This window comes from Artemia sp. Qi Xiang Cuo, chromosome 17 (genome assembly GCF_049724085.1).
Source record: "Artemia sp. Qi Xiang Cuo chromosome 17, ASM4972408v1, whole genome shotgun sequence".
Lineage (NCBI taxonomy): Eukaryota > Metazoa > Arthropoda > Branchiopoda > Anostraca > Artemiidae > Artemia > Artemia sp. Qi Xiang Cuo.
Window position 1 is genome coordinate 1,243,096 of NC_142810.1, and position 15,741 is coordinate 1,258,836.

At 35.0% G+C, this 15,741-nt stretch overlaps 1 protein-coding gene across 1 annotated transcript in view; it reads right to left on the bottom strand.

The window, feature by feature from the left end:
* Positions 1-382: 382 nt before the first annotated feature.
* LOC148941773 (uncharacterized) overlaps positions 383-15,741 on the bottom strand; it is a 31,368-nt gene continuing 16,009 nt past the window's right edge. The window contains 4 exon segments of the mRNA XM_089102965.1: positions 383-2,858; positions 4,362-4,511; positions 10,849-11,007; positions 15,535-15,705. Of these exon segments, the coding sequence (XP_088959091.1) occupies positions 1,360-2,858; positions 4,362-4,511; positions 10,849-10,969 (1,770 nt within the window). The 5' untranslated portion in view covers positions 10,970-11,007; positions 15,535-15,705 and the 3' untranslated portion in view covers positions 383-1,359.

Below are 15,741 nucleotides of genomic sequence, written 5' to 3' on the forward strand. Positions count from 1 at the left end.
AGCTCATTCTTTTTTTCAAAAAACTTCTTTGTGGATCTTTTTTAAAAATTAATCAGCCAAAATAAAGGGTCTCCATAGACATGCAGCCCCGTCATTATTAAATGCAAGCCATCCCAAGCTCGAAAGTAAAAACACGTTGAATCTTATGAATTATTCCCAAGTAATTACCCTCCACCAGGTTCCTCAGACGAATACAATAAAAGTTCATTTACTTTTTGCTCTACATTGTGGTCTTCTTGGCATAGGACTTGCAAGCAGTGGACGAACAAACAAATGCAACGCAAGACAAAAATCAGGTCAATCCTTTCAAACTGATCACAGAATTAAAATTAGCCCCATTTTCCCGGGAGTGAGAGCTTTGTCCTCGGTCGGAACTTTTTCTTTGACAGAAGCTTAGGGTCTAATTAAAAGAGACATAGTGTAAATTTTAGGTTGTTCAAAAAATTTGATATGCTTTTTTTCACGGCCAACTTAAAGTCACAAAAATTAATTTCTTTCTTGAGCTCTAGAGGTTTCCTTGCACAAGAAATTTGTGGATGTAAGTTCCAACAGTACAAATAAAGCACTGGAACTGTTGGTGTTCCTCAGCCAATGCAAATCAAAATAAATTTTGGTTTTATTCCGAAACCCATTTTGATGCCGTAAGGGCACATGTTTTTGACAAACAAATAAGTTTTCCATTTTTTTTTTTAATTCGTTCTTTCGGGTGTATTTTTCAAAAAATGAGATAAAAAAATTTAATGGCCAATTTTTTGGAACCCCTTTCAAATAAAATTCGGTTTATACTTGGCCAGCTAAACAATACTGAAAATTTCTGATCATTAAAAAAAACTTACTAAAGAGCATAAAAACATAGAGAATAAACTTACTAAAGATCTAAATATAGCAAGAACCCATAGCAAAGCAAAATCTGACTTCATGTCATGTTTTCCACACCCTTTTGAGCACATTGGATTTTTATAGACAAAATTTTTATAGCAACATACTAGCCCGATGATTGTTTTTCAAAATCCTGATCATGCGATTTGGATACTAAAGAATTCTATTTGAGTTCAAATTCTCCATTTAAGAAGATACTTTACCAGGCACTAGAAACAAGGAAGAAAATAGCCCCTAGACAGGAAAAAAAAGGCACTTTCTCTGCTTCTGTAGTCTTACAAATTCAAGAGTTCTCGGATAAAGATTGAGCCTTACTTATCCAAGAATCAGAAAAACCAGAGAATTTTCATTGATGCATAAAGCTGAACTTGGTTCAGATCTAAGAATTAGCTTGCAAGGAACATCTTTAATTATTCAACGTCTATCTCAACTTCAGTGTACGAATATCACTATTCCGTCCACAATTTTTATTGTAAACTATTAACTATCGGACTTCTTCCTAGAATGGGTTTTTAAGTGACGTTTAAGCTTCGACTTCTCTGAAAATGCTCCCTTGCATAAATTACATTTGAATGGTTTCTCACCTGTATGGGCTCTTTCATGCCTATTCAAGTGGCTTGCTCTAGAAAAGCATTTCTTACATATATCACATTCAAATGGCCTCTCACCTGTATGCACTGTTTGATGCGTCTTCACAAGGCTTGGTGAAGAAAAGCATTTCTTACATATCTCGCATTTAAATGGGCTCTCACCTGTATGAAGTCTTTGATGGATATTCAAATGGCTTGATGAATAAAAGCATTTCTTACATATCTCACATTCAAATAGGCTGTCACCTGTATGTATTGTTTGATGCTCTTTCAAATGGCTTGCTCTAGAAAAACATGTCTTACAAATATCACAATTAAATGGGCTCTCAGCTGTATGTACAATTTGATGCGTTTTCAAATTGCTTGATCTAGAAAAACATTTCTTACAAATATCACATTTAAATGAGCTTTCACCTGTATGCACTATTTGATGCGTATTCAAAGTGCCTGATCTAGAAAAACATTTTTTACAAATATCACATATAAATGGCCTCTCACCTGTATGCGCCATTTGATGGTTATTCAATCTGCTTGATATAGGAAAGCATTTTTTACATATCTCACATTCAAATGGTCTCTCGCCTGTATGGAGACTTTGATGGTTATTCAAATAGCTTGGACAAGAAAGGCATCTCTTGCATATCTCACATTCAAATGGGCCTTCAGCTGTATGCTATATTTTATGCTTCTTCAAATTGCTTGAGTTAAAAAAACATTTCATACAAATCTCACATTTAAAAGGCCCCTCACCAGTATGCACTAATTTGTGCTTTTTCAAATTGCTTGAAAACGAAAAGCATTTCTTACATAGATTACATTCATATACCTTTTTTTCTCTGTGTATATTTTTATGTCTTTCTAATTTTATATTCTTTTTACTGAGCAAGTATGTTTTCTTATCGTCTAAACTTTTTTCATCAGATTCCGATTTTGATGAATTTGAGTAGCTGCTTGCTGATGAATTCTGTGACACGACTAGCGATTCATTTTCCTGCAGGTCTAGTTCAGACATTTTTGGCAAAAATTGACCTTGTAACTCTAGATGTTGTCTCATATCACTAATACATTCTCTTAAACAAATGGCACATCTCCTTGTCCCTCCCATTTGGTGTTCCATGAAATGAACAACAAAATTGCTGTAATCACGAACTACTGCGGGGCAGATATCACACTCTATTGGCGAAAGCTCTTCACAACCAGTGTCACTGTGAAGATCTAGAATCAAAAGGGATTTCTCTGCTTTACCACAGGAGGCGCATCGCCAGGTTCCAACTGTAAATTCTTCAATAGCTTTCTCTGTCAGTCTTTTCACCATAACGATTGGTTTTGGGCCTAAGAGTATTGGATGACTCACACCATCAGAGCTGCACAAAGTAGAATGCATCATCCCTGTAGTGAAAAAAAAGATTGACATTTTTTTACTCAAATTAATAAAATAAGAAAAACAAAGAAATTGGGATTATGACAATTAGGACCCGAACACTGGGGGTCAGAGACATTATCGGCTTACGGGAAATAAATATTGAGTCATATATTTGCAACTTATCCAGAAGATCGCACCAGATTTTCCTCAGGTAATTTTGCTTGTTCAGTCCTTGGGGACAGAGCAATCAGCTAAGTCTGATTGTGCTGATAGAAGTTGTCATTACACACTTGACGCATCAATATTCAAAATATATGGTGATTTCAAAAACGTAAACAAATAAAAACAAACAAACCCAAAACCACTAATTCTAGAATATTTTAGTATGATTTATGATTTAAGTAATATTAAACTGAAAGACCGAACGTACACTCCATTGGTATACCGAAGTAAAAGCGGGCAGCGAGGGGTGGGGGGGAGTCAGTTATAAGATTGACAAATGTGATATGTGTAATTTTCTGAGTCTACTAGAGTACTATTGTGAACATCTCACCGCCTGAGATTTTAGCCTGAGGCCAACACAGCTGTGGTGCCTGAGGGCAACAGCTACACAGGCTCTTCCTTCATCTCAATCTCTTCAAAACCTCCCTCTTTACAATCTCAAATGAAGTTCCCATTTCCTTTAATTCTTTCTGTACAAGTTTGTATGACTGTTTTACTTAAAAAATACAATTTTGAAAGAGTCATTACCATGGGTATGCAATAACTCTGAAAACATATGTTCAGTGATGTGCTTTACACCCCCCACCCCGCCATCCTTTCCCAAAACTCTGCGTTCACTTGGGGTAAAAATTAAGGAGAGCGCATAACTGCCATAGGAGCTTTTAACCTCAGATGACCTGAAAATGGGAGCAATAACATGAACCACATTTGAGTTTTGATTTTGTCCTTCTTTCATTTATTTTCTCTTTTATCTTTCATTTCGATTTTGTTTTTCTTCTTTTTTGACGTCTTTGTATTCCCTTAAACCAGTCTACATTTATATTCCATAGTTGTAACTAAATCTTGAACTAATAGTCTTAGTAGAACTAATAGTAATAGTCTTGAACTACTTAAGCTACATCATGTTCGGGAGAAAATTGGTGTTACTCAGAAATTTTTCAAAAAATCGGCAAAGTAAAAAAACAAACTCCACATCTACTTTGCTAGTGTAACATTCTTGTTACTTAAAAAGAAAGTTTTTAGATTAATGTTGATAGGCCCAAGACCTACTTTTTTATTGCACTGTTTTAGTATTGTGCATTTAAATTTCTTTGATGTACTTGCCTACGAGCCAAAATACAAACTAAGTCTTACTATAGACTTTTGAGAATACTATTTAATTACCTATTTGAATGACGAAAATACTTTTGGCAATACTATTTAAATACTAAAAACGCGAAGAACGTTTGTTAGGTAGGAAAAACTTTCAACAAAATTATCCTTCATCAGCCTGAATTTTAAAGTACCACTAATAATTCCAGAAATACCTTCGTCATTTCTACCCAGTTCCTGTAAGTCTGATTCAGATACTATATTCAATGAAATACCCAAAGGTCGATTTTGATGCTCAGATGACAGAATATAACTAGAAGTTTCTCTCATTGTTTCAGTCTCAATTGATGAAGCAGCTTCAGCTTCTACAAAATAAAAAGAATTAACAAATAGAAGATGAATGAACAATAACATTGTCTGAATAATTCACCCAGAAAGAATGAAAGCAACAGAGCATGCAAATACAAGTCTAAAACCTTAGAAAACTAGACATAACAAGAGGTCGGAACAAATTTAAAAGTGATAAACTTGATTGTTACGAAACTGATTTCGGAAATTTAGAGTTTTATTCAGATTTTCATATCCAGTAGTTAGTAATTAATTTTTCTGAATAGAAACATATTTATACTCGCTCAATAAAGACTAGAATGGCAAATCAATCGGCACTTTGCCAACATTGTGGATCTTTAGCTTGCTTAAATAATGCTCTCAACGCTAAATCTTACAATCGCTTTGTGTTTAACGATTTGTGTTCAGTCATGATTCATTCCCGAACGAGTAACACCTTAGGCGCTCCGTGCCTGCGGTAGTTTTGGCTGAAAAGTGAAATAGCTTTTGAGATTAATGTTTTGAATTGATGAAAGAAAATTTTTTGGTGTGTGATTATTGCTTTGAACTGAAGAATTGCATGGAGTAAAAGAGGATTGGATTTTAGTCATTATAAACAGAGCCTTTGATTACCGACGTTGGAAAAGGTGTTTGCCGTGCCAAACGGCTAAAAGCACTGCACACTAGCAACATCGTGGATAAACAATCGTTGCCGGCTGAGGTAAGACTATTTGTCCATTTTTTAATTGCTGCTTATACATGGGGCAAAATAAAAGAAACCGTAAAGAAGTCTCATTCGAAGAGGATCAAAATGATTATTCGTCATCTTCACCTAAGGATGGAGAGAATTTGTCAATTTCGACGCTGGCTCGGAGCTTTTCTGAAATACTAACTATAGTGAAAGACAATGGAAAAAATCTTGACGGTATCACGGACCAGTTCAAATCTCTGGAAACCCGGGTCAAATCGCTTGAGGAAACTCTATCTGGCCAATCGCAGCAATTTTCGACGATCCAGACCCCAGATTAGTGTTGTTACATCTGAGTCAGTGTTTCTCCGTGAAGAAAATAATCAGTTGAAAAATCGGTTAATGCATTGCGAGTATAGAATGAATGAGAAAAATATAGTGGTTTGGAATGTACCTTGCGATGATAAGGAGGAAGCTAAAGCGATTTTCAAAACTGTTTGTGAAGAAGGACTAGGTGTAAACGAGACCTCAGAATTTGCTTTTACAGAAGTAAAAAAGGAGCGTAGATATTTTAAAGTTACTGTTCGGTATAAAGAAGAAAAAATAACGATTCTGAAACAGAGTAAAAAACTTAAAGGAAAGACTGTTTGCGGTCATAAAGATATTTATCTTAGTGATGATGCTCCGACGGCAGTGAGAGATATTAGAAAACGGCTGATTGAAAAAAGATCAAATCTTGCTGATTGTGGTATTCAAGCATGGGTAACAAAATCGGTTCCACCTCTCCTTTATTTTGATCGGCCAAATGGCCTGCGTGTTTCTTACTCCGTGAATGACGTGATTCCTGAATTGTCAGTGCCGATAAATCCTCGAGGTGGGCCTATGCAATGCTAGGCAGGTTGTCATATTTATATTTATATTAATTATTTTAGTTTAATATGGCTTTGAGTTATTATTTTGTTGCATTTTTTTCTTCTTTTTTTTTGTGATAGCATATTGGTATGAAGTAATGTTGTCTCGTATTTTTTTTCTTCTCTTTTTTTTAAAAAAAAGATGTTGTGGATGGAATAAAGTAAAAAAATTAAATGAGAAAAAAGTATTAATGGTGTATAATGTATTGCGCGGTGCGGAGCGTACCGGGCTGTGTTTGGAGTTCTTATGGATTGGTCTTGGCTTTCAGTGATACTAGGCCTGGAAACAGTAGTAGTGTTTTTTGGATTTTATGAAGATATTTATGTTTCTTTTTTTTTGTTTAGGATCGAAGTGTGGAAGCGATTATACCAACTCAACGAATGATTAAAATGATAGGTGTAAGTTAACTGAACCTTTTCCTTCTCATATCCGTCACAAAATGATTTTTGATAATGGTTAATTTAGAGTGGAATAGGTTGAAGGGGCTGGAGAATGATTTACTCAGGATTGAAGATATAGGGGGGGGGGGGTACTCCATCGTGAATTTGATAGTAATGGTATTGGTGAGGAATATTTGAATGTCCGTTATAAGTTCCTTCAGGATTTGAATAATGATTATGACCCGAGTGATTTTTCGGTTTTTCACTTAAATTGCCAAGGTATTAGTACTTCTTTTCAGTACCCGGAGGAAGTTCTGCAGACTCAAGGTTTACAGGTTTTGGCCCTGACTGAGACATGGTTGAAGTTTCATACGTCATCCCTATTAGATGTTCCTAATTACCAACTGGTTTTAAAAAACAGGGAACTGCACCAACATGGAGGTTTAGCGGCATATATCAAGAGTGATTTTAATGTCTTGCCGATGACTTCCCTTACTAAACATAAGGAAATGGTGTTTGAGTCGATGGTTGTGAAAGTATCTAAGCAAAATTTTAAATGTGTTCTTGATATTATTTATCGACCTCCGTCTAGTAGCCTTGTTGAATTTCTGAGTCTGCTAGAAGAGCAACTGGACCTGTTGAGTGGAACAAGACAGCCGTGTTTTGTGTGTGGTGACTTCAATATTGATTTGAAAAGTCTACATTCTAGTCAGAGAGTTAAGGAGTTTCTGGATATGATGCTTAGCTACGGGCTGAAGCCTACTATAAATATCTGTACAAGAATTACTGAGAATTCTGCGTCAATATTGGATAACATATTTGTAAATACTGAATATAAGTCACCTGCTGTTGTGGTTAATAGTGTTTCAGATCATTTTGGAGTAATGATAACAGTACCGCAAGTCCTACAGTTGAATAAGGGACATCGTTGTAATGTCATTAGGCCTATTATTGATTCTGAGGTTGTTACCCGTTTTAAATTAGAAGTTGATAAGACTGAATTCAATTTTTTACAAGAGGAATATGATATCAATCGGAAATTTGAAAAATGGTACGGGACATTAACAGGTTTGCTTCAGAAATGTGTTAAACCTAAAAGAGTTTACAGATATGAATCAGCAAAGAAACCATGGATTACTAAGAGTCTACTCTTAAGTATGAGAAGGCGAAACCATTTATATAAGGAATTGATCCAAAATAAAGGGACAACTACTAGGAATGATTATAAAGCATATAATAACATGCTAAATTGTCTCCTTCGGAAAGCTAAAACGGATTATTTTGCTTTTAAGTTTAAACAAGCTGAGGTAAATTCAGGCAAGACTTGGAAACTTATAAAGTCTGTTACGAACCCTAGTCGGTCTCCCTCGGAGCTTCCAGACAGTGTGAGTTGTAATTCAGTTTGTGAGTATTTCTCTAATGCGGGCCTTAATGTAGGATCCAGTATCCCAGTCCTTGCTGAGGATGACGATTTTACACAATTCCTGCCTGATAAGAGCGAAGTATCTGCTCATTTAAAGCCGGTTAAATTAAGTGAGTTGTGTGAAGTGGTTAAAAATATGAAAAACAGTGCAGCAGGATCGGATCTCATGACTGTGAAAGCTTTCCGTGTTATTTATCCTATTGTTTCTAGTCAGTTGGCAATGCTAAAAAATGAGTGTTTTAAGTCTGGTATTTTCCCCGATTGTCTGAAGATTGCGAAAGTGAAACCGCTTTTTAAAGGGGGTGATAGTGGGAATTAAGATAATTATAGGCCTAAAGTCTCATGGACTTGGATTATGCTGATGATTTAAGCATCCTAGCTGAAAGTGTGAGCAAAATGAATGAAGTTTTAGAGGTTTTGCAAGTTCAGGGTGCTAGCATTGGTTTGAAAATTAATGTTAGGAAGACTAAGTCACTAAGGCTAGGAATAAGTGAAGATGAAAAGGTGACGTTGGGTAATGAAAAGATTGATCATGTGGGCAGCATCACTTACCTTGGTAGTATTATTAGTAAAGATGGTGGGAGCAGTGAAGATGTTAAAAATAGAATAGCCAAGGCTCAGGGTGTTATTTCACAGTTAAAAAAAAGTCTGGAAGAATAGGAAGATAAGTCTGGAAACCAAGATTAGAATATTAGAAGCTACAGTGATGACAGTGGTCAAATATGGCTCTGAAGCATGGACGCTCCCAAAAGTGGATGACGATTTGCTAGATGTTTTCCAGAGAAATTGCTTAAGGATTGTTCTGGGTACCTGGCTGACTGACCGTATTTCAAACAATAGGCTATACGAAAAATGTGGTTCAATACCACTTTGTAGGTCTATAATGAAAGAAAGGTTGAGGTGGTTAGGGCATGCTGTGCGGATGAAGGATAACAGATTGCCGAAGATTGTTCTTTTCGGCCAACCATCTAGGGCTAAACGGAAAGCAGGTCATCCCCGTCTGGGATGGGAGGACGTCATAAAGAAAGATTTAAAGGAAATGGGAACTTCGTGGGTGGGTGTAAAAATGGAGGCTTTGAATAGATTGGGGTGGAGGAGGAGCGTGAGTAGCTCTGTTGGCCTCAGGCAGCTTGGTGCTGCGATGAGTTGTTAGTAGTAGTAGTAGTATTTCGCTTTCCCTTTTATTTCTAGAATAATAGAGAGACTAATAAATGTAAGAATGGTTAATTTCCTAGAATCTAGGTCTTTTTTTCGATCTAGTCAGTTTGGATTAAGGAAAGGAATGTCAACTGAGCAAGCAGTGATCTTCTTGGCGACATTTGTTAATGATCATTTAGATCGTGGTTTTAAAGTGGCATCCGTTTTCCTTGACATACTGAAAGCATTTGATTGTGTGGATTATGAAATTTTAGTAAAGAAGTTAGATAATTGTGGTATCCGTGGAAAATTTTTGGAACTTGTTAGATCATTCCTGAGTGAACGTATGCAGATTGTTCAAATCGAAAGTGAGACCTCTAGCCCAGAGAGAGTCAAGGCTGGCGTTCCTCAAGGGTCAGTTTTGGGACCTCTTTTATTTTTGATTTATATAAATGATATTTACCGGTGCATTGAAGATATAAATATTTCGGATAAAGGGGATCGCGGTAACAGAATTATAATTCCTAGTTTTACTGACGATACACATTTTACAGTTGCTGCGAGGACAGAAAGAGAACTTCTACTAGTTCTGAAAAAGGGAATGGAACAAATAGAGAAATGTATGAGAGTTAATAAACTTAAATTAAACCATAAGAAAAGTCAATTAGTGATTTACGGGAGAAGTGTAAATTACTATCCCTGGATAGAGAAACTAGAACTTGATGGGAATGCTATAGAACGTGTCAGAGCAGTGAAGTTTCTTGGAGTGATAGTTGATGAGTGCTTGAGTTTCAAAGACCATATTAATCAAATTGCAGCTAGAGTTGCCCGAAATTCGGGAATTATAAGGAAGCTAAAGCGTACTTTCCCTAGACCGGTTCTCAGAATGCTTTATTTCTCCCTTATTCATCTGTATTTGATTTATTGTATATTGGCTTGGTCGTCAACGTTTGTGGGTCATTTATCGCAGATTAGAGTATTACAGAATAAAGCTGTAAGAGTACTTACTGGAGATGATAAGCGTTCCTCGGTTAGAGTAAGGTATGCTGAACTACATATTGTTCCACTATTTGGATTGATTAAGTTTTATAAAGCTCTTTTTATGTTTAAACATCAGAATAAAATGCTACCAATTTGCTTTCAAGATTTTTTACTGCCTGTTTCTAGTTTTCATTCTTATAGTTTAAGACTTTCGAATGAATTCAGACTACCTAAGCCTGTGACAACTAGGTCAATGTTTTGTATCCACCATGTTAGCCCTCGTGCTTGGAATAGTCTGCCAGAAGGGATAAAGAAGGTGACGGATGTTTCTGAATTTAGAAGTCTGTTAAAAGAACATTGTTATAGGGTATATGGGAGTGAGTGAGTCAGTTCTCCGGTCCCTTTTGCCTTTAGTTTGCTAATGTTTTTTTTTTTTTTTTTTTTTTTTGTGTTTGGTTGATGGATTGAGAAGGACAAGGATAAATATGTTGAATATTGAGAATTGATGAGATATTTTTGAGTAGGGGTGGTATAGTCGCTTATTAGTTATTTTTATGTGATAGGTTTTTTTTTTTTTATTTTTTTTTTCTTTTTTTTTAGGCCTAGTTGGGATAGTGATCTCCTTTACAAGCTTAACTTCTGGATTTTGTTATTTTTGGTGGATGAATAAACCCTTATTAAAAAAAAAAAAAAAAAAAAAAAAAACGCTTTTAGTAACACTTTTTATGGAAGTAAAATCTTTCAATAACGCTATTTAAAGCTTTATGTAATGTTTCATGCTTTATCTTAGCAAAAAAAAAAAATTTTTTTTCTTATTAAAAAATAATTCAGAAACATTATTCGTTTAATTATACCTTCGTTATCGATTCCCACTTCCTGGGAGTCAAATTCTAGAAGTGATGTGGAAATCCTGGATGAAATACCCTCAGAGAGAATTTGATGTCCTGGTGATAGAGAAGAATTTGAGGTTTCCATTAGGGTTGCGGCAGCACTTATTGAAGGACCTTTAACACCTACAACAACAAATAAAAATAACAAGGAAAAAAAATCCTAAAATGCTAAAAAAAATACAATCTCAACAAATTACTCAAAAACAAAGAGGCTCTTAAAACCACAAAGAGATGACAAAAATAAATAGCAAAATTTAAAAGATAGTAAAATGTAAAACAGGAGCCTTGAACAAACTCAAGACTGATAGTCGAAAGATTACATCAATAAATTTTGGTAATTACCACCTTTTTCACCAATTTTAAATTTGAAATAATTTAAAAAGCGTTCATCTGTTTAGAAAAAAAAAAACAGAAAATTTGAATTTGCAATTAATCAAACTATAGTTCAACTGAACAAGATCTATAAGACATTGTTTGTTCCAAGCAGAGAAACTTACAGGAGTGTGTTTTTATTTGCCAAATGTTTTAGCTAGACAACAGCAGATAAATAACGAAAAAAAAATTGATCTCTTCTTTTATCTGTTTAGATTCAGCCATAGCAGTAGCCTACATTAAAATTCATTTTTTTAATAAAAAATTTATTTGACGAATATTAGTTTATTAGTTTTAGATTAACAAAAGCTATTTTTAACGTCCATACGCAACAATAAAAACCAAAGTATTTGATAACGTTGAAAATTGATTTTAGTTTAATGGTTTAACTAAAGCATAAGTTTTCTGTAAGGTATGAACAAACTCAAAGAGATTCATAAAAAATTATATTAGTCCAATCATATTAGGGTTTTAGGTGGAAGTAATCTTGGGCAGCAGAATAGTGCTGCCTAAGTAAAGCGCAATGTGGGTACAAGGTTTATTTTTTTTTTTTTGGTCTTAGGCCAGGGAACTTTGTATTAAAGGACTTGTCGTAGAAACTTCGAAAAGGGCTCATTGGATTGCAAATCCAAACTGCTAGTGCACTTTTTAATAGTCGAAAGTGATTGTAAGGCAACTAACCCCCCTCCCATACCCACCATTTCCCCACACATTCAGTCGAAATTTTTATATAGCCATTTTGTTCAACGTAGTTGAAAGGTCCGGAGAAAATGTCTTTGAGGATGACAACCCCCCAAAGCCCTCAAGGTCAAGGGTTATAAGTTTTGCCCTGGGGACATATAAGGTATATATAGAAATGGTATTCGTTTAAACTCTGGAATGGGCTCATTGGATTGAAAATCAGATGTTCCAGTGCCCTTTTTAAGATTCAGAGTGATCAGAGGGTGGATACCCCCCCCCCACACACCTCGTATTTTCCTAAAATGAATTTAATAGAAACTTTGAGAGGGCCATTTGTTGTCATAGAAACTTCAAAAGCAGCTCATTCAAGTGGAAATTGAATGAGCTAGTGCTCTTTTTAATAGTCGGAAGTGACTGGAAAGCAACTAACCCCCTCCCACGCCCACCATTTCCTCAAACTCATCCAATCAAAATTTTGGGATAGCCATTTTGTTCAAAATAGTTAAAAGGTCCAGAAATTATGTCTTTCAGGACGACTGCCCCCCCCCCCTACCGCCCTCGAGGCAAGGGTTGTAAGTTATGCCCAGGCTGCAAATAAGGTATATATATAAAAGGTGATCGTATAAACTTCGGAAGGTGCTTATTGGATATGTAATCAGAAGTTCTAGTCCCCTTTTTAAGATCCAGAGTGATCGGGAGGAGGATCCCCCCCCCCACACCTCATGTTTTCCCGAAATGCATCTGATAGAAATTTTGAGATGGCCCATTTGTTGTCTCAGAAACTTTGAAAAGAGCTCATTCGATTGGGAATTGAAAGGGCTAGTGCCCTTTTTAAAGTCGAAAGTGATTGGAGGGAAACTACCCCTCCCACGCCCACCATTTCCCCAAACCCATCCAATCCAAATTTTTATAAAGCTATTTTGTTCAATCTTATTGAGAGGTTCATAAATAATGTCTTTGAGGATGACAACCTCACCTCAGGGCAAGTGTTGTAAGTTATCCCCAGGGGGCATAAAAGGTAAATAAATAGAAAGGATGATCGTTTAAACTTCGGAGGGGGCTCATTGGATTGGTAATCAGAAGTTCTAATGCCCTTTTTTAAGGTTCAAAGTGATCAGAGGGTGGATATCCCCTCCCGAAACCTCAAATTTTCCCGAAATGGATCTGATTGAAATTTTGAGATGGCTAAAAAGTTATTTTGTTCACCGTAATTGAAAGGTATGGAAATTACGTCTTTGTGGAGGACAATCTCCAACAACCTTCACACTTTGCCAGAAAAAGACCAGAAGACAATTTACGCTTTATACTTGAAACAAAATACGTTTGAAATATTTTCACCTTTCTTAATTTAATAATTGAAAAATTATCAAACCTTAAAAAATAAATGTAAGTATATGTAAATTTAACTTAAAATCCACGGTCATTTGTTTGTTTTTTTTTTTTCAGTATAGCATAAATTTTGAACTGGTCTTGAAAAGGCATAAGGATTATCAGCCCTACTCATATAAATTTTTACTCGTTTTAAGTTTGACTCAACTATTTTTGTTATTTCTGTTCGTTTTTATTTTCATTTATTTATTGATAGTGATTAGTGGTAGTATTATGCTTGGAAGATTAGTTGACTTTTTTTTACTCATTATTGGCTTAATGGAGCTCTTTACTTTTCTTTGAAAACTTGTCTTGAGGAAAAAGTTTTTTAAATTAATTCCATAAAAGGAGAGACTTTGCATATGCATACTACTAGTATCCAGTAACAACATATTAAAAACCAGCATTGCAACTTTTCCTAGTCTGCATACCTAATAGTGAATCCTTATGTGCATTTTAGGCTAAGACAAATATATTTTCTGCATTTTCTTTGATTCATTTAGGGCAAGAAAATTTGTCTTATATACATATAGTTGTAGATAAAATCACAATACAATATATAAAATATTAAATCACAATACAATAGTTTTGCAAGTATTTGAGCAGAGAGTGGTTACAGCAACATGATCCTGAAAGTTGGGGATAGATAATTACACACGCAATGCTATTATTCGATATTATAGATATTACACATGCTATGTAATTATATATAATTAAACACCTTACTTGGTAATTAAAAACTTTATAAAAAGATCATTATATAACTTGTTACCAATGCAACATATACATTTTATTAATCTTTTTTTTTTTTTAAATCGTCATTATGTTTCAGGATGAGGGGCAGACACAAAAAGATAACTGCAACTCATTTCAATTTCTGCATATTATTTCTTTAATTACTTCCTTGGAATCCTGGCCAAAAGAGGTTGCTACAACACTTTACGGTGCCTAGGAAAACGTAAATCTAATTTGTTTTAAAGAGTAAAAACCAAAACATGGGAAGGGGGAAGTAGTAAATCTTTCAATTTTTCGTTAAAAAAAATACTAGAAATCCATTTTTCAAAAGACCCAAAAGAGGCATTTTTCTAAATTTAGGACGGTTTATGCCCCTGGGATCTCCATTGAATTTCATATTCAACACAAAAACTGATTTTGTCTCTATTATTAAAACCCAATAGGACTTTCCGTCTCTTTCTGGAGTGGGAGGATTAGTTCTATAAATAAATTACAGAACTAAGGGATTAAGGGAATCTGTAAACACATTACACGAAATAGTTAGTAGTTGCCGTTAGAGGTAGATATAGTAGAGGTTTCCGTTACTCACCAAATACTTGAACGCGAGAGCAATTATTTTTGGTAAAGTGCCAAACACAGCATATCGTCAGTCGGTTACCAAAAGGACGTATCGCCATAATTGTAAATTTTGAGAAGAGCGAATATGGGCATGGGGACTTGAAAATGATTGATTTAGTTTAAACTTTGGTTTGAATTATGTTTGCACTGTAATGGCCACAGCTCTTTGTTTTTTGTCTTGTTTCAATTTTTGTCAATAAAAAGTAGGCTACTAGAAAAATCTGGTCTTCAAATGCACCAAAAGAAGTATATTTCTAATTCTAGGAGGGTTTACACCCCGTGGATCTCAATAGAATTTCATATCTAACACAAAAACTGACTTTCGTTTCTTTTATTGAAGCCCAATAGAACTTGTTATGCACATCTATTTTATATTGCAAAACAAATCATTTGACATGCAAACTAAACCTTTTCTGAAATTCTGGCACAAAATGAATTCTGAAATTTGTACAAATCAGGCATTTTTAATAAATTAATGTTCTAAAGTAAAAAATTCTGATCAACACAATACCAATCCATTGTCTGCTTGTTTCAAAAACTTAATTCTTCATGTTAGTTCAGGAAATAATAAATCGATTTAAATGTTAATTGAGAAAGAAACATAAAAAGTATAGTTCTAAGCTGTATTCTCTGGCTTCCAGATATACAGAATTCACCAGCCACCTTTCAATAAACACTTTGAGAGTTGTTGTTAAACTTCAAAACCGGTTTAGCAATTGCCTGCATACTGGAATAAGATAAGAGAAAAGTCAAGATTAAGATTTGTTAAGAGTAAGATAAGTTCAAAATGCTAAAATGTAGTTCATCTACCCTAATTTTCTTTTATGAAATGTTCATGATACACATGATTCTACAAACCAAATGTTTGGAACATACCTTCATTGTCAAAACTGGTGGGTTCCAATTCCTGGGTGTCAGCTTCTGATTTAAACGGTCCTGCAATGCTGGGGAAAGTAGTCACAGAAACAGCTTCAAGCTTAGGAGACAAACAAATGTTCGAAGTATCAAAGAGCTCCTCACTCTCACTAGGAAAAACATCTTCAACTTCTAAAAACAAAACATGAATAAAAGGGACATAAGACA